Source organism: Balaenoptera physalus, assembly GCF_965194825.1.
Source record: "Balaenoptera physalus genome assembly, chromosome: 2".
NCBI classification, from domain to species: Eukaryota; Metazoa; Chordata; class Mammalia; order Artiodactyla; family Balaenopteridae; genus Balaenoptera; species Balaenoptera physalus.
This window is the reverse complement of record NC_138883.1, coordinates 81,900,554-81,924,319: the sequence shown is the minus strand read 5'-3', so window position 1 is coordinate 81,924,319 and position 23,766 is coordinate 81,900,554. Positions and strand designations below refer to the sequence as shown.

Here is a 23,766-nt window from a genome sequence, read left to right as displayed (position 1 = left end):
GACTGGCATGTCCCCATGAACTCCTTGCCCTTTAGAAAGGGGCACAGCCCCAATGATGGTTGTTAGAGAGGGGCCATTTAAATGACAGGCACCGTGCAGGGACTAAGGGTGGGGACCCATTCTGCATGGGTCTAAGGGTGGCACTAGGTTCAAGTCAAGGTAGAATGATGTTCCTCAGGTCTTTTGGTCTGAGTGAAACTCAGCACCTGGTAAAAGATAGGGACACCTCCCTTCACCCTTCTTCCTCTTCTCTAGTTTCATTCTCCAGAGGTAAACATTGTAAATGGATGGTATATTCTTCCAGAAGTTTTCATATATTGTTCAATAATTGCTTCCTTTTATCCTAAACATGTCATGGATATGTTTATTAGTTGGTATACATAGATATACAACATATTTTTTTTTAACATCTTTATTGAAGTATAATTGCTTTACAATGGTGTGTTAGTTTCTGCTTTAAAACAAAGTGAATCAGTTATACATATACATATGTTCCCATATCTCTTCTCTCGATATACAACATATTTTAAGAGAGCATAATATTTTTTAACAATGGTGTTACCATTATTTATTTAAAGAGCATTAAGATTGTTTCTAATTTTTTCTTTTCACTATTACAAACAATGTTGAAATTCATCCATTCACTTAACACATTCTTATTGAGGCACCAAGAATTGTTTTGTCACTGGAAATACAGCAATGAACAACAGCAAAAATGGAGTTTACGTACTAATCGGGTGAGTCTGTCCATTAAAAAAAGTAAATTATATACAATGTCAGATGAAAGTACGTGCTACAAAGAAAATAAAGTAGGAAAGGGGCATAAGGGTGTTGCAACTTTAAATAAGATGGTCTAGGGGAACCTTCCTGAGAAGATGAGGTCTGAGCAAAGAACAGAAGGAGGTGAGGGGATAGAGGCAGCAGGTACCTGGAAAGAATGTGTTTCAAGCAGAGGGTTTCAGTCAATCCAGCAATGATTTTTTTTTATATCCTTGGGTTAATATTTCTGTAGAATAGACTCCTAAATGTGTTATAGCTGTGTCTAAGGCCAGGTGCATTTTAAATGTGACTAATGTAATTAATTTATACCTCTATCAACTATGTCTTAGAGTGATTCTTGCCCCAACCCTTGCCAAAGCCCTTGAAAGCAACTATTTTGATGGGAAAATATTTGGTAAGCCTCTTAAGGTGGAGGGTGTACCTCCAAATTACTTTAGATGAAATAGGTGATTTCTGAATTGTTTTCCAAGGAGGTTTCATTTAGCTATCGGAAAGGCTTTATTGATTTGTAGCCACTCTTTATATGTTTTGGAAACCAACACTTTTTATGTATGTTGCAAGCATTGCCATGCATATACTAGTAAGTCCCCAGGGAATGTTGGAGCCCTAGGGTGAAAGTATCCTAAGTTCCTGTATTACATCATGGAGAGCTGCATGTTGACCTGCAGCACTTCCTCTGAACTATAAATAAACTTATTATCCTTTAAGTAACTAAAATTTTGGTGTTTGTTACAGCAGCTTAACCTATCCGAATTAGTGCTTTGGGTTTTCTAGGTAGATTATCATATAATCTGATAGGAGTATGTTTAATTTTGTAAGAAACTGCCAAATTGTCTTCTGGAATGACTGTACCATTTTGTATTTCCACCAACAATGAATAAGAGTACTTGTTGCTCCACATCCTCACCAGCGTTCAGTGTGTCAGTGTTTTGGATTCTGACCATCTAATGCATATGTAGTGGTATCTCACTGTTGTTTCCTAATTCCATTTTGATACTCTGCATTCTGGTTGAAAGCTGTCTTTGCCCTGAGAATCTTTCAATGCCCTAGAATTAATTATGTATTCCACTTTCTCTACTGCCATACATATACTCATATACTGAGAAGCAGAATGACAGTAAAGAGTACTTGGAACAGAGAGGGAAATAAAGTAAGCAACTTTAGGCTTGTGGAGTAGGACTTCATATGTGTGTATGTGTGCCAAATGGCCATTTCCAACTGTTCATTAATCCAGAAATTCCTCTAAATCTTGGAAGACAGTTCAAGTTAATGTAGAGAGATTGGTAGAGTTATTAATGGTCTGTGAGGAAACTTGTGTCATTAGGTCTAGTAAATTCAAAAGCTAAAGTATCATCTGTTATTTAATAAAAAGGAATTACAAGGAGGTGAAAGTAGATTAAAATTAGGGGAGCTGAAGAGAAACCAAGGGTATCTGGTGGCTCATTTTGGCATCTTGGAAACTGGTTAAGTAGGTTTTGAGATCCTTTTATATAAGAAAGTACACATGAAGCAAAAACTAGGTAATATTCAAGAGACTTTAATTTTAGGAAGGATTGTATGATACAAAAAATAATGGCCTCCCAAAGATCTCTACCTTAATCTCTAGAATTTGTGAATATATTACTTTTCATGGCAAGAGACTTTGCAGATGTGATTAAGGATATTTAGGTAGGGAGGTATTCTGGATTATCCTTGTGGGTCCAGTGTAATCACAAGGGTTCTTGTAAAAGGGAGGCAGGAAGGACAAGTCAGACAGAAAATGTGAGGACAAGAGCAAGGTCAGGGAGAAGATAATACTGATAGCCAGGACATGGAACCAACCTAAATGTCCATGAACACATGAATGGATAAAGAAGATGTGGCACATATATACAATGGACTATTACTCAGCCATAGAAAGAAATGAAATTGAGTTCTTTGTAGTGAGGTGGATGGACCTAGAGTCTGTCATACAGAGTGAAGTAAGTCAGAAAGAGAAAAACAAATATCGTATATTAACACATGTATATGGAATCTAAAAAAAAAAAATGGTACTGATGAACTTAGTTGCAGGGCAGGAATAAAGATGTAGATATAGAGAATGGACTTGAGGACACGGGGTGGGAGGGGGAAGCTGGGGCGAAGTGAGAGTAACATCGACATATATATACTACTGAATGTAAAATAGTTAGCTAGTGGGAAGCAGCTGCATAGCACAGGGAGATCAGCTCGGTGCTTTGCGATGACCTGGAGCAGTGGGATAGGGAGGGTGGGAGGGAGGCTCAGGAGGGAGGGGATATGGGGACATGTGTATGCATATGGCTGATTCACTTCGTTGTGCAACAGAAACTAACACGGTATTGTGAAGTAATTATGCTCCCATAAAGATCTACTAAAAAAAAAAAAAAAAAAGAAAATAGAGGAGGAGGCCAGTAGCCAAGGAATGTAGCACATCTCTAGAAGCTAGAAAAAAGAATGGATTCTTCCATAGAGCCCACAGAAGGAATGCAGCCCAGAAGACTCATTTTAGACTTCTGACCTCCAGAACTGTAAGTGAATACATTTGTGTTATTTTAAACCACTAAGTTTGTGGTAATTTGTTACAGCCAGTAATGGGCTGTTTTTACCCACAACACTTCTGTCACCAAATGTGTGGGTTTTCCACACCAAGCAATTCTCCAATTTTCTGTGGATACCAACTGGGTGTCCCACAATTTAGTTCAATTCTGACACTACCCAGAGTTAGCATAGACCCCACAGGATAAAGGCTCAGATCCATGAGACTGCCCCCACTTCAGATGCCAGTCTCAAGTCTGAGCTACCTGTACTTTAGACAAGCTGACTATAAATTGGGGGTTCCCATGGCCCTCTCCTCAGGTTCAATAATTTGATAGAATGGCTCACAGAACTCAGGAAAGCACTTTACCGTTACCAGTGTTTATTACAGAGGACATTATAATGCATACAAATGAACAGCCAGAACAGCCAGATAAAGAGGTACCCAAGGCAAGGTCTAGAAGGGTCCTCAGCACAGGAGCTTCTGTCCTCATGCAATTGGAGTTGTCACCTTCCTGGCACGTGGGTGTATTTACCATGTGCAGTAATCATTCTGGGTAGTGAATGATCTTAGACCTAGTGAATCACTTTTAACAAAGACGATGCAGCAAAAGTGATGGGATATCACTTCTGAGATTAGGTTAACAAGGATGTTCGACTTCCATCTCCCTCCCTGTTGATCTTTCTCTTGCTCAGTGTGATGAAGTCAGCTGCGTGTTGTGAGTTGCATTATGGAGAGGCACATGTGACAAAGAACTGAGGGCAGCCTCTGACCATCATTCAGTGAGAATCTGAGGCCCTCAGTCTAGTACCTTGTTAAGGACTGAATCCTGCTTGGATTTTTTTTCATTCAAGCCTTAAGATGATACCACAGCTCACACCTTGATTATAGCTTCGTGAGAGACTGAAGCAGAGATACCTAGCTAAGCTGTACCCATATTCCACATTCACAGAAACTGTGAGGTAATAAATATCTATTAAATGTTATTTAATTTATTATTAATTTGTTATTAATATATTATTTAGTAAATGTTATTTAATAAATAAATCAGCCACTAAGTTTTGTTATGTAGCAATAGGGAATCAATATAAATATATAACAAGTGTTACTTTCCTATGGCTGCTCTAACAAGTTACCACCAATTTGGTGGCCTTATAACAACTGAAATTTGTTCTCTCATAATTCTGGAGGCCAGGAGTCCAAAATCTTTATCACTGGGCTGAAATCAAGGTGTTGGCAGGGCTGCACTCTCTCTGGAGGCTCTAGGGGAGAATGCTTGCCTCTTCTGGCTTCTGGTGTCAGCTGACATTCTTTGCCTTGTGACCACATCACTCCAGTATTCAAGGCTAGCACCTTTAAATCTCTCTGCTCAGTCTTCATATTAGCTTTTCCTCAATGTGTGCATGTGTGTGTGTACGTGTGTGTGAAATCACCCTCTGCCTCCTTCTTATAAGGATACCTGTGGTTGCATTTGGGGGCCCACTCAGATAATCTAGATGAGCTACCCATCTCAAGATCCTTAACTTAATGACATCTGTGAAGATGCTTGTTCCACATAAGGTAATATTTACAGGTTCCAGGTTTTTGGATGTAGATTTCTTTTGGGGGACCATTTTTCAGCGTACCACAAATAGCTAACATTTTAAAACTCTTATTCTCTAGATACCGTGGTAAACACTTTATATGTATTTTCATCTATATGGATTATCGCTACTCATTTATATACAAAGAAACTGACTCTCAGAGAATTTCCATGACTTGCCTCAGGTCACACAGCTAGTAAGTGATGAAGCTAGAGTGAACCCATGCAGTCTGACCTCAGAGCTCGTCTAACTGCTATTTGGTATTTCCTCCCCATAGGTTCATATGCTTAACCTAAGTAATTAGAAAAGGGTATATCCATTTCATGGCATAGAATATATTCAGTGAGTTCTTATTAATGGTGTGTTTGGTGGTATCTTTTTTTTTTTTTAATAAATATATTTATTTATTTATTTTTGGCTGTGTTGTGCCTTCGTTGTTGTGTGTGGGCTTTCCCTAGTTGCAGTGAGCCGGGGCTACTCTTCATTGCAGTGCGTGGGTTTCTCATTGCGGTGGCTTCTCTTGTTGTGGAGCGCGGGCTCTAGGTGCGTGGGCTCAGTAGTTGTGGCTCACGGGCTCTAGAGCGCGGGCTCAGTAGTTGTGGCACACAGGCTTAGTTGCTCTGCAGCATGTGGGATCTTCCCGGACCAGGGCTCGAACCCATGTCCCCTGCGTTGGCAGATGGATTTTTAACCACTGCACCACCAGGGAAGTCCTGTGGTGTCTTTTTAATTACGAAATTAAAACAATGTTAGTTATTTTTTTAGTTATTTTGGAATTTTCAGTTATTTTTAAGGAAAGACACTTGAACTGGGAGGACCTTATCTAACATTTAGAATCAAAATCCTGTTGCCTAGAGAAGATAGACCAAGTAAATAGCATTCCTTAGAGAATGGATCCTGGATGAGGTCTACCCCTCTTTTGATGTGCCACATTTACATAAACCCAGTCGCTGGTGTGCGGACTCTAAGGAGCTGGAACAGTCAAACTGTGAAGAACTGAAGAACTGATTGCTTTGAGCGCTTAGAGGCACTTCTCCATAACTAGTTTTAGACGGATTTATTTTAGCTTTCCTGGGAAAAGTGCATCTAGAGATGAAATCTGAATGAAGGTAGAGAGAGGTGATTCTTGTGTTGATCAAAGTTCAAAATGAGAATGTGTAATGTATTCCAGATTATGTTTTATTTAGCATTTGCTATGTTATGTCTTTAACAATTTGCTGATTTTCTGTGTATGACCTGTTAGTCTAAAAATTCAGATCACACAGATATTTCAACTCTGCGTAGATTTAAACTTTAGACTTATGAATCTCTTTTCTATAGATTTCTTCTTGGAAGCAGATTCCAAATTTAAGGAAGTAATGCTGTCAGAGGCCTTGGAGCTATTTCTCCAGCTTTTGTTTTTATTACCACTGCGTTAATGATGGCAGGGCCGTCCTTTCCCCAATGTGACATGCCTGAGCAGGTGTGCAGATGGTTAAAGACTAGGGAGATGGGACTCAGATGGCAGATGGTGATGCCTTGTCATGGTTCCAACTACACTTTGAACATTCTGTCCCTCCTCCGACATGCATCACTTCAGATGGCAGCCTCATTTGGAGGTGAATTGTTCTTTGCTATTTTTTTTTTTTTTTTTTTTTCTGTGTTGGAGTTGACCTCATACCTGGCACTGTGTGAAGCGTATTGGCCTAGATTCTGCCCCAGAGATGATAGAGGCTTATTGATATTTAGTGTATGCTTTGTCATATCAATTTTTATAAAATAGAGCCTGAAGAGATCTTCTAATTTTACCGAGATTACCCAGTCGCTGGCACTATTCTATTTACCTTCAACTGGTATCTCTCTAAGGACAGATGCTTCATGAAAAAAGGAGTTCTGGAGTCAAATTATGGAAAAGTGTTTTGAGGGCAAATGAGGTTAGGAAATGTTGATTCCTTCCCGCCCCCCCCCCCCTTACCTCTGTAGCCAATGTGTTGACAGCCATACCTTATCTCTTCAACACCTCTCTGAATATAGCCATGGTATATGTTTCTGGCATGCTGATAGCTTCCTACCTTAACCCAGCTCTCTTCTTTGCCCGAGGGCTTTCTTCAGCACTCTGGGAGCTTCTCTGGGTTCACTACAGGTGCTACCCAGAAGCCATGGGAGTGTTCATGCCCTCAGGACAGCCCTCAGTCTTTGGGAAGTTGGACTTGATAAATTCTGAAACCACCCCACCCTCTTCGAAATAATTCTGAAGCCACACCATAGTTTCGTGGAGACTTTCCAGCAGAATTGAGCTCTAGTTTCTCAGAGCAGTAACTTGTTCATTAACATGAACTACATGGTGTTTCCCATTTCCCTATCTCATTTTTCCCTGTCCCATTGTGTTTCCTATTTCTGTCTCTGACATAAACTACCTGTACCCAAGTCCTTATCTGAAAGCCTGCTTTTGGAAGCCCCCGCCTCTGGATAGTCCTATGCATGTTAGGTTTGAGAGGTTCTAGAGTAGAGAAATTTATTTAGTCCTATTCCCTAAACTTGCCATTCCACAATCTTTTTTTACTCTAAAATTTTGTGTATCTAATGTTTTTTGCAATATCATTCCTGAATTTGGCTGCTGGAGATATCTGAGAGAAGTATGGTGTTATAGTATCCTGTGAAAGAGCCCACAGATTCCCTTTCACAGCCCGTTTTTGTCTTTGAGTACCCTTGGCAAATGCCTCAAGGTCACAGGCCTGCAAGGGACCTTAGAGTCTAGTTACCTCATTTTATCAGTAGAGAAACTAAGACCTAGAGTGATGAACTGTCATCTGGTTCAGTTATCTGAGATTTCACAGCAAGTGTGCAAATTATCTAGCCCAAGGGTTAGTAAACTGGCTTACGGGCAAAACTCAGCCTGCTGCCTGTTTTTGTACAGCCTGCAAGCTAAGAATAGTTATTACATTTTTAAATGGTTGAAAACAATTTTTAAATAATATTTCATGACAATAATGAAAATTAATATGAAATTACAATTTCAATGGCCATAAAGTTTTATTGGAACACAGACACAGCCATTTGTTTATGTCACTAAGCTGCAGCTGCTTTACTGCTACAATCGCAGAGTTTGAGTAGTTGTGACAGAGACTATATGACCCACAAGCCTAAGACATTTATTATCTGATCCTTTACAGAAAAAGTTTGCCATTCCCCGCTTTCGATTCTCAAGACATGATAAAGGGAATTGCAGACGTCAATGTGCTTTTCAGCATAAGTCAATACAATGTAGCAGATAGGTCAGAGCTGTGAGTCTTGCATGAGAATCCTATTCTGTGCAGTGCTGTTAACAAGCTTCATTGGATTTTGGACAGATGACATCATATCTTTAAGTATCAATTTCCTCATTTATAAAATGGAGGGACTGGACTGAAGAGTTCTTAAATTCCCTAATGATCTGATTTCTCTTAGATTCTGTGTTTGACTATTTGGCATCCATTAATCACCAGGCTAAACTAATGGTCAGAGCTGGTTACATCTCCCCTGTGGTCCAGCTTTCACAGGTGTGCAAAAATCATAAACTTACCAACCAGTTCTGAGTCCATACCCCGAACTACCTCCTTTATCTAAATCTCACATAAACCCAATAATTCTCCTGCCCTAATCACCTAGGGCCGGGTACTAGACAACTAGAGACCACCTCTGTAGAGGCTGCCAATATTATTCAAGCTAGCCAGTTTTAAACTGTTTTCTCTTCCGTGCTTTGCCTTTTCCATGGAAAACATAATCAAGACTCTAGGCCATGCTTTCTTGTCCCTTTTGCTTCTGCCTCCTGATTGACTCTGGTGCTTCCCCATGTGCCTCTCATTTCTGGGGACTTGTAACAGTAAACTCTTTTTCAATGATACTGACTTTTTTGTATCATCACTCAGTCACCTTTATAAATTAAGACTCGGGCACAGATTGCTTAAGCACAAATTATTTATAATTCTGTGCAGTTATCTCAGAGTTTAATGTCTATATAATTCTAGAGCATGATTTGTTCCTGATGTTCAGCCTAAGCCAAACCTCCTTTATTGCAGCTCAGTTCCATCACTCCTCATCCATGAGCTGTGGGAAAGTGAGCACATAGGCTGCATCCTTGCCACACAGGGAGCCTTTGGCTATTTCTAAAGTTCATATGACTCGTTGGTAAGTCTGTGGTTTGCCTCCTCATAAATCAAATGCTGAGATTCAGGAACACTTTCTCATCATATGGTTTTTCATTTGTCTCTCCTCCTCACACTGCGCTGAGTCCCGGAAACTCTGTGCTTTCTACTTAGCCCAGTATAAGCTGTGCTATATTAACTTTTCTCTAGATGTTTCCTTTAGTTCTGTCAGGTATGAATGACGCTGTTCTTTCCAGAAAATTTTTGTCTTTTGGGACCTCCCTTCACTATAGGCATCATCATCTTTTAAGGATTTTCTCTTCTGTGTGGCCCTCAGGAATCAAGGTCAGTTAGGACTTAAAGGGGCATGTGATGGCACAGATGAGTGAAGTACACCAGGTATAATACAGCTGGGGTAATGGAGGCTATGGTGAACAAATGGCCATGTACTGTTGACTCAGCTGTTACTTCTCAGCTTTGAGAAATTATTGTCCCATGAGAATTCTGTCCAGTGGTGACAAAACTTTTCCTTTTTAAAGTCCAAAATCTAGAATTTTAGATGGTATCTCTAGAATTTACAATAAATTCAAATTAAAAAAAAAACAAAACACTGTTTGAGCCAAGTGAAATGCAACTCTGAATTTGATTGAGCCTGTGAGCCATCACTTTGCTATGTCTGATCTGTGATAAATGGGAAAATCCTTCCAGACTCATTCCAGATTCATTCTTACTTGTACTCCAAGTCATTGGACCCTGGAACCTGTGACTGCTGAACTCTTTGGCTTTTGTCAACCCTTGTCTCATATGGCATTTTCTCAGGATCCAGCTCCTTGCTATTTCCAGGGTAAATCAGGCAATCTAATGACCTCATTCACTCTAATGGGCATTTTTGCTAGGGTGTTTCCTTTCTTCTCTGTTAAGATGTATATTTTATGAATGAAATTATAGGGACAATATTCTTGCAGCTCTTGTCTAAAGTTGAGGATTTTAAACATGTAAAAGGGTCAAAAGTCCCTGGTAGGCCAGAGGGGGATATTTAGGCATAATGGTAAGTGGTACCTTGTGTTATCTCCCAAATCACAGGTATTAGGAAGCTGCCAGTGTCTAGGGCCAGCTCTGAAAACAGTTTGGACCTGCATCATTGTGCTCATGATTGTTACTGTTATCAATATCAGCGTCAGGTATGGGCTGACTGACAGAGTACCATTAACCAACTTTTGTCAGTTCTCCCTTTCTAAAGTTGAGGGTGCTTTTGGTGTTGACAGGCACTATGTTTTTAAAAGTTGTTTGTTTATATATCTGGTAATTGGTTCCATCTGGCATCATCTGCGTTGCCTAAGCACTATTTAGCATGCTTAATGAGATCCCCCTGAGCTTGGAAAACATTTAAGTGAAAGAGTTAGATTCCACAAATAGAAGAGGCGGCTGGTGAGACTTGGTCATTACGACAGGTGGAGGGCATATTTTTGGGTTTAGAAGCCAAAACCAGACTTTCTGTTCTTCTCTGCCCATTGGCCTGGAAGGCACCCACATTGAACCCACCTTGTTTTATTCATTGACACCAGTGAAATGTCTGCTGTTCCTACCTTCTTAGACTGCCAGCAGCACTTACAGGAACCCAATGACGAACCTTATAGATGGCTAGCTGACCAGCTCCCCCCAGGCTACCCCAGCTCCCACTCAGGAATAATAAGATTCTGTGCCAGGATTGTACACATCCAACAGCCCAGCATGAGTCATTCTTTTGCCCCAGGGTCGGTAAAGATTGAATCAGTGAGTTGGAAAAATAAAACCCACAAAAATAACCCCGTGATTTGGTTCCTTTTATTCCCCCTGGGAAGTAGGGTGGGGATGAGGATGAGGAGAAACTCATTTATTTTACATGCTTATTTGCAGAATTAATGTAAATTAATCACCCTTCGGTGAGTGATGTTTTGAGCACAGTATACAGCTTTATCATTGAGAGGGAAGTGGAACACTTTTATTTCCTTTTTGGGTAATTCTTTGAGGCTAGCACCACCGTGTGGAGAAAGTGGATACAGACTTTTCTTTGGCTTGCATAACAGGCCGGCACTGTGCCTCTGGCAACGTGATTTTGGTATCTTCTCGCCTGTTTCATCTTTTCTGAGTCATCGCAGAGCAGCATAGTGATAGAAATATTTTTTGCAGCAGTGTCATACAGTGCTGGGCTCTCAAGGATCTTGTGCTTCTACAAAATGACTGAACGGCATGCAGGGAGATGACAGTGGCAGATTCACGGAGCAGCTTTGTATCAGGCAGAGTGTAAATTATACACCTAGTTTGGGATTAGCCACTGGGCTCTAAAGTGGATATTACCAATTTGGACTCTGTAATAAATGTCAGGACCTGTTCTGAGGGAACTTTCTGACTGAATCAGAGGAAAGGAAGAGACATAAGATCTGGTGGTAGGGTGCAAAAGAATTTTACCAAGCCACGTGGTTTGCCTCCTGTGGGGTGGGAATGTGAAGTGGAGCTTCTCTTCTGACTCTTTTGGTAGAATGAAGAGGAGAGAAGAATATAGAGCAGTTCTACTGACTGTGGCTTTAAATCCCACGGAGGGGAGCGGCTAGCAAAGAGAGGAGAAGGATTGGTACCTCCATAGTGGCCTTTCCTGTGTGGCTGGCACCAAGATCCCTGGAGAGGGGCAAGCCTACTTCTCCTTGAGAGGTTGGTTCTTCGTTTCCAAATTGACTGGGGTGTGTGTGTTGGGATGGGGCTCTAATAGGTGGAGGTAGGGAAAACTGTTGCTTATAAAGAACTAGCACTATTTAACTCCTAATAGGCCACCCTTCCAGTCTTACTCTTTCTGTAGTCTCCTAACCCCAAAAGAGAAAAAGTTTTACCAGCACTTAAAACAGAGAGCTGTGATTGTGGAAATTTGGGGGAGTCAAGAACAAATCAAGATGTGCTAACATTCCTCTCTTCGATGAGCTACTAAAGTGATAGAGAAATGTATAGAACAGTCCTTGCCACCCACAAATCACTATTGCCTTTAATTATCCCCTTTACTCCTTCTGTGGAGAAATTTCTATTCAGATTCTTTGCCCATTTTTAAATTGGGTTAGTTGGGTTTTTGCTATTGAATTGTAAGTGTTCCTTATATATTTTAGGTATTAACCCCTTATCAGATATATGATTTGCAAAAAATTTTTCCATTCTGTAGGTTGCTTTTTCATTATGTTGATTGTTTCCTTGGCTGTGCAGAAACTTTTAAGTTTGATGTAGTCCCACTTGCATATTTTTGCTTTTATTGTCTGTGCTTTTGGTGTCTTAAGACCAAAAATGAAAGAAAAAAGAAGGAAAAAAAGAACAAATTAGGGCTTCCCTGGTGGCGCAGTGGTTGGGAATCCACCTGCCAAGGAAGGGGACACGGGTTCGTGCCCTGGTGAAAATGAAAGAAAAAAGAAGGAAAAAAAGAACAAATTAGGGCTTCCCTGGTGGCGCAGTGGTTGGGAATCCACTTGCCAAGGAAGGGGACACGGGTTCGAGCCCTCGTCTGGAAAGATCCCACGTGCTGTGGAGCAAGTAAGCCCGTGGGCCACAACTACTGAGCCCACGCTCTAGAGCCCACGAGCCACAGCTTACTGAGCCCACGTGCCACAACTACTAAAGCCTGTGCACCTAGAGCCAGTGCTCTGCAACGAGAAGCCACGGCAATGAGAAGCCTGCACACTGCAACGAAGAGTGGCCCCACTCGCTGCAACTAAAGAAAGCCCGCACGCAGCACAGATCCAACGCAGCCAAAAATAAATAAATAAATATGTTAAAAAAAAGAACAAATTAAGCACAAAGTTTGTAGAAGGAAGGAAATAACAAAGATCAGAGAAAAAATAAATAAGAGAGTAGAAAGATAATAGAAAAGATCAACAAAACTAAGAGTTGTTTTTTCAAAAGATGAACAAAATTGACAAACCTTTAGCTAGACCAAGAAGAGAGAAGATGCAATAAATCATAAGTGAAAAAGAGGACATTACAACTGATACCACTGACACAAAAGATCATGAGAGACTACTATGAATAATTAGATGCCAACAAATAAAATAACCTAGAAGAAATGGATAAATTTCTAGAAACCTACAACCTACCAAGACTACATTAAGAAGAAATAGAAACTCTGAACAGACCAATAAAAAGTAAGGGGATTGAATCAGTAATCAAAACTCTCCCAACAAAGAACAGTTCAGTATTTGATGGCTTCACTGGTGAATTTTACCAGGCATTTAAAGAATAATTAATACAAATCTATCTTGAACTCTTCCAAAAAATGGAAAAGGAGGGTACATTTCCAACTCATTTTACAAGGCCAGTATTACCCTGATACCAAAGCCAGAAAAGGAATCTATAAGAAAAGAAAATTACAGGCCAGTATTCCTGATGAACATAGATACAAAAATCCTTGACAAAAATATAGCAAATCAAATTCAGCAGCACATTAAAAAGATCATACACCTTGATCAAGTGTGATTTATTCCTGGGATGCAAGGATGTTTCAACATATGCAAATCAATAAATGTGATATACTGCATTAGCAAAATGAGGACAAAAACCATATGATCATCTTAACTGATGCAGAAAATGCATTTAACAAAATCCAACATCCTTTCATGATAACTCTTAACAAATTAGGAATGGAAGAATTGTACCTCAACATAATAAAGGCCAATATGACAAGCCCATAGCTAACATTATACTCAATGATGAAGAGCTAGAAGCTGTTCCTCTAAGATCAAGAACAAGACAAGTGTGCCCACTCTCACCACTTCTATTCAACATAGCCCTGGGAGTCCTAGCCAGAGCAACTAGGCAAGAAAAAGAAATAAAAGGCATCCAGATTGGAAAGGTAGAAGTAAAAAAATTATCTCTTTGCAGATGACGTGGTCTTTTATAGATAGAAAACCCTAAAGACTTCACCACAAAGCTATAAAAACTAATAAACACATTCAGTAAAATTGCAGGGTACAAAATCAACGTGCAAAAATCGGTTGTGTTTCTGTGTACTAACAGTAAATTATCTGAAAAAGAAATTAAGAAAATGATTCCATTTACAATAGCATCAAAAAGAATAAAATACTTAAGAATAAAATTAACCAAGGAGGTAAAAGATCTGTACACTGAAAACTATTAAACAGTGATGAAAGAAATTGAAGAAGACACAAATAAATGGAAATACATCTCATGTTTGTAGATTGGAAAAATTACTACCCAAAGCAATCTATAGATTCAATGCAATCTCTATCAAAATTCCAATGGCAAGTTTCACAGAAACAGAAAAAATATTCCTAAATTCATATGGAATCACATCACACCAAATAAACTCAAACGATCTTGAGTAAGAACAACAAAGCTGGCATCACACTTCCTGGGTTCAAACTGTATTATTAAGCTGTAGTAATCAAAACAGTACGATATTGATATGGAAACAGACACACAGATCAGTGGAACAGAATAGAGAGCCCAGAATTAAATCCACACATATATGGTCAAGTAATTTTTGACAAAGATGCCAAGAATGCACAGTGGGGAAAGGATAGTCTCTTTAATAAATGGTGTTGGGAAAACTGGATATCCATAGGCAAAAGAGTGAAATTGGACCCTTACCTTACACAATACACAAAAATCAACTCAAAATGGATCAACTCAAAAGATTTAAACGTAAGACTTGAAATCATAAAACTCTTAGAAGAAAACATAGGGGAAAATCTCCTTGACATCGATCTCTTTGGAGAGAACCAATAGGAAAGAAGAGGTGTAGAAGATTCTGCTACACTCTATTGTAGATGTCACCAGGAGCCACCCCACGCTTTGATACTAGCTAAGATTGCCTTTTCTGCCATCCTCCATATTCCATGTACTGTTTTTTTGTTCTTTTTCTAAGGATTTCTGCAAATCTTTTCTCCGAGTTATTTCTCTGTTGTATAGCTTAATGGCTGTTTCTTTATATCTGATTCAGCATTGACTCAAACTTGAGAGATAACAGCTTCTTTTCTCCTGGAATTCACTTGTAAGAGTCAATAAAAGGCAACTTGTAGAGGCAAATATATACAACTATATCTGGTAGATTTTACTGGCCAGTTAAGTAAGTGTGTAAGAGCATATATTGCAGCACCACTTATTCGAAAATAATCTGAAATTGAATAACAGCTTTCCTTGTCTTCTGAAAGTCCCTTGTCCATTTCTACCAACTTGGATTTCAGTGTCTCATCATTTTGTTTAGCTTTCTCTCCTGCTTCTTCTCTCAGATATGATAAAAATTCCCTGTATTTCATTATTATGAAGAGCATTTCGGTTTTAGCACTTATCACTCCCCCACAGCTCACACTTTGCATAACTCAAGATTTATTAATGTACTCTGCTAGAAAAAGGTTCATGCATGCCAAGTGTCACCCTTTCTTCTCTCCTCTTCGCCTGTTAGGGGAATGAAGAGAAATATGGAGGTTTATTTCCCCAGAGCTAAGAATTATGCCTTTACATTAGAAGACAGGAGGGTGCAGTTGATTTTGGTTTTAAATAACAATTGCAGCAATATCTTCATTATATTATTGCCTGACTGTAAAGAGCTGGGAAATGCTAGTTTCCCAGAAGGGACACTGAAAAATACTCAAGAGATCAAGTTCTTATCCTGGTTCTGTCACTAACTAGTTACGTGATTTGGGGAAAAGGGCCTCCCTGGGTCTGAATGAGTAATTTCTAAATTCCTTGCCAATTCTATGAATCTATGATTTGTCTGAGAGTCTCCCTAATTCTATAAATGTAGCCATGGCTGGGATTTCCCCCTTCACAGGTGGGTAAATATCCCACCACTCTGGACTATGCCTCAGCCTCTCCCTGGCCAGCTGTCTGGTCAATGTCTGCTATTAATATTAGAAACATTAGAGGTTATAGAGGCCAAGGTTTTGAGCCAGACACAGGCACAGATTCTGGTTCTTTCAACTCAGAACTTTGGTTGTTTTATTTGCTCTCAGAACTGGCTTATTTGTAAACTGGGTAGAGTATCTACCTTGGAAGGTTGTATTTAATACAATAATGCACATGAACTATGTAGTACAGTGTATGGCACATGATAAAAGTGCTTAATAAATGGAATTCATGATCATGAACATTATGTCTGTTATAAAGGGGCTGGGTGAGTGTCATGGCAAACTGTTTCTGGGTCTGCTGAGACATCTTAGTGTGTGTGGTAGAATGTTTCTCTTCTCAAGGGGCAGAAGTTCAGAAAAGTTCCCAGGCACTGGGAAGTGCCTGGAAGGGAAGGTGTGCACCTCGGAGCCTCCCTTGTAGGGTATCATTGAGCCCTTGTGTTTTGAGGGTTGAGTCTTCAGACCAACCCCTTGACCTCCAGAGGGTGGGTTTCCTGAGAGTAGGCTGACTTCCCAGACTGCAGGGCTTCCTGTGGAGGCAAGGGTGATGGTGGGAGAAACTGGAGTCAATCTTAATCCTCTAGGAACCTGACCTTGGAACATACATCTGGGTATGTGAAAGGAAGGAGAGGTGCAGCTTCAGCTGTGGCACTAGGGTTCTAAGTATGGGCACCCTTAACACTGAAGAATGAGATGTAGCAGCCTCAGCAAAATACACCATGTCAACAAGATCTTGGATTTTTTATATATATATATATATATATATATGTATATGTGTGTGTGTATATATATATATATATATATATATATATATATGTATATATATGGCAATACATCCTGGTTTGCTGAAACAGCCCTGTCTAGTTTCTCTTGTGCTGACATAATTATTAATAGTGTCCTTTCCTATTATCAGATATGTCTCAATTTGGATAATTAATTATTTAATCAACCTGTGTAGGACCAGTTTTCAACAGTGACATCATGTGGCCCCAAGAAGAAATGACAGTGAACCAAAGAGTTAAAGTTAATTCCCTGCTAGTGTGGAAGCCAGAATGACCCCTTTGTGCTCTTGGACTTCAGAGCTGTTAAGGGTCCTGATCATTTAGGAGGGTGGGAAAGTTCAAGAGGTAGTTTGAGTATATCCTGTTAATAAGGCACATGGATGGTTCAGCAATTAATTGGAAAAATAGGAGGTTTGACCATATTTAGGTTACCCCAAGTTTGTGAAGCAGTTTATATGTCATGTGCTATTTACTTTAGAATCTTTGCTTACTTTAGCCCTAGAAACCTGGTTCTTTACATATTTATATTGAGCTCTTTGCAGTAGTTTATCTTGATTTATGATCTTGAGAAGCTATAGTTTTTACTGGTAAGAAGACATATGAAGTGAGCTACAGCTTTGAGTTTTAATTGCCGAGGTCGGCTATTTATACGTAAGGTTAAAACTAGTGATTAAGTGAACGTCAGCTTTTGCCAGTCCAGTATCCCTTTCCCCTTCTCTGGGAATTGAGTGCCCCCTTTCCTTTGGGAAACACATTCCATATAGTTTACATGGGGCTGACTCCCTTATCTCTTTCTTGTCCCCTTACCTCCCCTGCCCCTTACAAGAGTTTGGACATATGGTTCATGGATTCATGCTTGACTAATCAGAGTATTCCCATCCCTTTGGCCACATTGATTGTGGGACGGGGTAGACAGTTGACCACAGCTAAGTCAGTTTATCTGAAATTTCCTGCTGGAGCTATTAGAAAAGACTCTTTCATTCTGCTAAGGATGCTAATCTGGTAGTATGAGTCTTAGGCTGTTGGCAGCATCTTCCCACTAAAAGGAAAATGCCCATCCAATGAGATGAGAAGAGAGAGATGAAACTCCAATGACATTACGTTGAGGCTTCTGGATCCAGCCATGCCTGAAGCCCCAGATTTTTAGTTCCGTGAGGCAATACTTTTTTGTGTGCTATAAATTTATAAATTAGCTTAAACTAAGGCAACTTACAACCAAAGAATTCTAATGTAAGTAATGAACAATCTTCTGCTTTGCAGGGATCCTGTGTCTTAGATTTTTAAGATTCACTAGAAGAATTGATCAACTCTAATTTTGCTCAGCATTTATGATATTATTCCAAAAATAGTCTACTTTGTTTACTATTGGTACTATTTAGCTTATCCATATACCCACAGAAATCCATTGACAAGAGCTCTTTACTGGGCAAGGTTAATCTTGGAAAGACTATGTGAGGAGGGATGGTAATCAAGTAGGCAAACCTCAAGGAAATAACTGAAGAAAACCTCTTTCCTCCACAAGTTCCACCATCTCTTAGTCTACGGACTCAGATACCACTTGCCTTCTTTTGCTCCAGGATATTTCTTGGGGGTCAGTGGGGTAACATGTCCTCTGTCTCAAGCATGAGAGATGGAAAGAGAAAGCATCTTAGCTTCCACAAGATGTTCCTGCTCAGTATCTTGGGCAGTATATTGACAAAGAGATCTGGATTTATAAAACTTATGTGGAACAACAAGTAGCCCAGCAGTCTGATGAAAAACAGGGTGGTGAAAAAGAAATATTGAAAAATCCTGGAAAGAGAAAGCCAAAAAACTGTTAACTAGAGGTTAGAAAACCTGGAACAAAATAGTCATAATCTAAATGCATGTCTGACTCCTTGATATTCAAATGTCTCTACTCTTAACAACCCCTTATAAAGGTAGCCTCTTCCCATATGCTGGCCTGCCAGCTACTCTCTCTCCCATCACCATGTTTAATTTTCTTTCAGCATTTATCACTATCTGAAATTATCTTGTGTTGTTTTTTATTTTTATTTTGGAAAATTGTTTTCCAAAGTAGTTGCACCAACTTATACTCCACCAGCAGGGTTTATGTTTCTGTGGATCCACATCCTCTCCAGCATTTGATGTTATCAGATTTTTAAACTTTTGCCAATCAGATGGGTATAAAGTAATATCTCATTATGGTCTTGGCTTGCATTTCCTTGATGAACGATGGTGCTGAACATCTGTTCATAGGTTTATTCATCTTTTGTGTTTCCTCTTGCCCACTTATCTACTATGTTGTTTGGACTTTTCTTATTAATTTGTAGGAATTCTTTATATGTTCTTGATATTAATCCTTTTCCATTGTGTGTATTTTGAATATCTGCCCTCTACTTTATAATTTTCACTTGCTCTAAGGTGTTAAAGAACAAAATTTATTTATTTTTTAATGTGCATTTTATTTATTTATTTTTGGCTGCACTGGGTCTTCGTTGCTGCGCCCAGGCTTTTGCTAGTTGCAGCGCCCAGGCTTTTGCTAGTTGCAGCGAGTGTGGGCTACTCTTCGTTGAGGTGCACGGGCTTCTCATTGTGGTGGCTTCTCTCTTTGAGGAGCACAGGCTCTAGGCTCATGGGCTTCAGTAGTTGTGGCTCGCAGGCTCTAGAGCGCAGGCTCAGTAGTTGTGGTGCACAGGCTTAGTTGCTCTGCGGCATGTGGTATCTTCCTGGACCAGGGATCGAACCCGTGTCCACTGCATTGGCAGGCAGATTCTTAACCACTGTGCCACCAGGGAAGTCCCTAAAGTTATTTTTAATAAAGTCTAATTTATCAACATTTCCTTTAATTAGAATCACTTCTTTTTGTATCTTGTTTGAAAAATCATTCCCTACCCCAAGGCCAAAAAGATACTATTTTGTGTTGAGTTTATGGTAGTTTAAAAATATGTCCACAAATTCTTTGGTATTCCTCCCTTAGAGAGATTCTTCTCCATTGGAGTGTGGAATAGACTTAATGAATTGCTTCTAAAGAATAACATGTCATGGAAATGACAGTGTGTGATTTCCTAGACTATGTACTAAAAGCACTGTGGCTTCCTCCTTACTCTCAGGAGAAAGCCAGCTGTCAGGTTATAAGGACACACAAGTAGTCTGGTGGAGAGGTCCATCTGATGAAGAACTGAGACCTCCTGCCAGCAATCAGCTGTGTGAGTAAGCTCCTTCGGACATAGATCCTTTAGCCTCAGCCCAGCCTTCTAATGACTGTAATTTCAGCCAACATCTTAACGGCAACCTCGTAACAGACCATGAGCTAGAACCACCCAGCTAAGTAGCTCACAGATTTATGATGCACAGAAAGTGTGAGTTGATAAATGTTTGTTGTTTGTAGCCACTAAATTTTGGGGTAATTTGTTATGTGGCAATAGATAACTAATACTGAGTTTTGTAGGTTTTTTTTTTTTAATTGGTATTTAAGTCTTGAACACATCTGGGTTTGCTTTTTTGTTATACTGTATAGTAGTAATTCAATCTTATTTCTTTCTCATCTGGATAACCATTTTTTCCCCACCATATTTACTGAGCTGTCAATCCTTTCTTTCCCCTCTGACATATAATCACTGTCATATATCAAGGTTCTATATGAGCACTGTATCTGAGCACATGTTCTTTTCCATTGGTTGATTTTCCTATTCCTGTAGTAATACTACACTATCATAATTACTGTAGCTTCCCAGTAAGTCTTGATATCTCAAAGGGCATGTTTCTCATTCCTTTCTCTTCTTTAAAATTGCCCAGGTTATTTTTGACCCATTTACTCTCCCATATACAATATATTTTAGTATCATTTTATTCAATTCCATGAAAAATCTTTTGGGGAGTTTGATTGGAATTGAACTGATTATATTAATTATTTGGAGGCCATTGATATGTTTATGATATTAAGGCTTCCTATCCATGATCATGGTATTTCTCTTCTTTCTTTTATTTATATTACCTTTAATATTTCCTAATAAATTTCTGTAAATTTCCTTATGGTAGTCTTGATTTCTTATTTAACTGATAAATTATTGTGCCCTTGTGGTTTTAATATGATTTCCACGAGCAAACCTGCACTGTTTCCTTTGCTATATTACCCTTATCTGGTCGTGCTGGGCTGCATTCTGCCTCAGGACAAATTCATGGCCCACCTCCACTCACCAGTCAAAAACAGCCCCTTCCCCTCCAGTTTCCTTAAGTTTTCCTGTAGAGTTAATCTTGGTGACAAGAGCCAGGATCCATTCTAATACAGGATCTTGCTCAAAATTAGAATCAAAAGCCTTTTAAAAGCCTCTTTCCACCACTCTCCTTGAAGCTGGATACAGTATTCATGAGAAGGGTCTGGGATGACATGCCCAGGGACAATCTTAGGAATAACCTAGCTTTCTAATTTCTTATCAGCGCACAGTATACCAGTGCTCCAAGGATGCTGGATCAGAGCAAGAGGAAAGACATTTGTAGTTTGATGTGATGAGCTAGACTTGCTGGGCTTATGTTTCTTTAGGCTACTAACTCTATGGCAGATCGTTCTTATCACAGGAACATGGGCAATTCCATGCTGGGCACTGGTGTTGAATTATAGGCGAAGGTGGCCTAGGAGTTCTAGGGAAAATTCTGCTAGTTGTTCTGGGAACATGTATTTAAGGATATTGAAATATATAATTCTTCACGTATCTGGTATGAAGGAGTATCCCTCTTAAGCAAATTTTCCAGACAGTTGGAGCTGACCTTTAAGCACCAATAATTTTATGTTAACCATTTTGATTGGACTTTTTCTAAATCACATTTCATACCACTTTAAATATATGTTTCTCTATGCCTTCTTAAACATACTATACTGAACATAATTTGACCTTTTCTTAAAAATGCAGGGGCTTCAATACCAATTTTACTTTGCTATCACAGTGATTCCCTAAGGACTAATATCCACTCATTTGTTTGAATCTTGAGTTCTTATTTGGTTTAACGAGATTTTTGAGCAATTATTATGTGCTGAATACTGTTAGGTGCTGTCTCCTTTTCCCAATCATTTTCTCTCTCTTTTATCTGCTGTAAGGCAGTGGTATACTTGCATTTAGAAATTCTCTCCCTATTTTTATTTTTCACATTAGGGGGTAATGTGCTGACATTGTGATAAAGTTTGAGGGAGGCATATCTCACACAATAGTGTAAAAACCCAATCTTCATGCTTACGAACCACAGAAGGACCTCCCCATTTCTTTTTTTTTTTTTTTTTAAGTTTTTAAAAAAATTTATTTTACTGTGGTGAGGACACTTAACATGAGATTTACCTTCCTAACAAATTTTTAAGTGTGCAGCACATTCTCGTTGACTGCAGGTGCAATGTTATACAGCAGATCTCTAGAACTTAATCATCTTGTTTAACCAAAGCTTTATGCCGATGGATTAGTAACTTCCCATGTCCCCCTCCCCCCACCCCCTGGCAGCCATCATTCCACACTTTGATTCATGAACTTGACTGTTTTAGATACCTCATATAAGTGGAATCATGCAGTATTTGTCTTTCTGTGACTAGCTTATTTCACTTAGCATAATGTCCTCAAGGTGCCTCAGTGTTATCGTATATTGCAGAAGTTCCTTCTTTCTTTTTTATAACCCTCCTTGTTTATTCTTTTTATTTTTTAAAATTTCTTTTGTTTTTCTGTTTTTAATTTTAATTTTTAAATTTTTTTTTTGTTGGAGTCCCCATTTCTAATCAACTGATGTTACTGGGAAACCAGACACATCAAACTAGTTGAAAGTGTTGAAGGGAAAAGGGGGTAAGTATGAGACTTGTCACATCTCTTCTAGGTGACAGGATTCCTGTTTCTGATTACTGCTAGGCCACTGGCTTCTAATACTGGAAAGCTGAGATTAGTCATCGCCTTTGGACAAGGAAGTCATAACAGTGAACTGAGAAATGTAGTCATTGATAAAACAAATTTGTTGACTTGACTGTGTGTGTGCGTGTGTGTGTGTATACAATATTCTCCTTGTCTAGACTTTGCTATCTGCTAGTATGGCTAAGTAGAACTCCCAGTTTTCTGGGAAGTTTACTCAAAGGGATTTACTTACGTTTTACAGAACCCTGTTTTCTTCTGTTGGAGAGAGTTATCCTGGGAGAAGAAGAAAGGACAGTGATAAATAAACAATTTCTGGAGGCTGTTATCACTGCCAAGTAGTACTGAGCCATTAATTAAATGTTATTTTAAGTAAAATTTTACAAATTTTTTCATATACATAAGCAGATGAAATTTTCAAAGCCAAATATATGTACATACATATGTGTGTGTGTGTATATATGTGTGTGTGTGTATATATATGTATGTGTGTGTGTGTGTGTATATATATATATATATATATATATATATATATATATATATATATATATAAAACTGCATTACCTTCTTATATATTGATAGGAATAAATGAAGACTTAGAAGGGTAGGGTCATACAGCTTGTAAGTGGCAGGACCAGGCCTGGAACCCAGGTCCTCTCAGTTCACATTCTGGGCTCTCTCAACTATACCCTTACCTTCTACTTAGCCAGTGACCCTTAGAGAAGTTTACAGGCTATAAAAACCACACAAACATATTCCAAGAGATAAATTTTGAAAGCTATAAAAGTGTAAAGATGAGAATATATCCTGGATTTCTGTAACATCCCTCTTCCAAAATATTTTCTCAGTTACTTCATTTTCCTTTTAACTTCCTTGTGAGATAAAAAGGAAGAGGGATTATGATCACACTTTAAAACTGTGGAAATGAGGCTTGCAGAATTGGAATTAGAAAGCAGCTTTCTGGGTTACAAATTTGATTCTATAGCTTGAGTGAGATTAAGTGGCACGCTAGCTGGTCAGCTGCTCAGGCAGCCTGTCTAAAGAGATTGCTCAAACATCATAGGTCGTTGAACCATCACATGGACTCTGATAATCTTGATGAAGACAGTCCTGTTGTTTCTCTGATAGGTGGTCAGAAGGAATACTTTAATAAGGCACCGGGAATAGATGGTGGGACACATCAGGTAGCATGCCAAGCTTGGTTCTAGAGAGGTGGACTTCAGTTAATTTCAGGAGTTTTGCTTGC

The 23,766-nt window shown here is 39.2% G+C and overlaps 1 protein-coding gene and 1 long non-coding RNA gene across 8 annotated transcripts in view; one reads left to right on the top strand and one right to left on the bottom strand.

The window, feature by feature from the left end:
- LOC309651089 overlaps window positions 1–23,766 on the top strand; it is an 808,972-nt gene that overhangs the window by 77,314 nt on the left and 707,892 nt on the right. The gene's annotated exons all lie outside the window — the stretch shown is intronic.
- Window positions 12,418–23,766, bottom strand: part of LOC309650624 (transmembrane and coiled-coil domain-containing protein 5A-like) — a 35,553-nt gene continuing 24,204 nt past the window's right edge. The window contains 2 exon segments of the mRNA XM_082442231.1: window positions 12,418–18,453; window positions 22,756–22,796. Of these exon segments, the coding sequence (XP_082298357.1) occupies window positions 18,255–18,453; window positions 22,756–22,796 (240 nt within the window). The 3' untranslated portion in view covers window positions 12,418–18,254.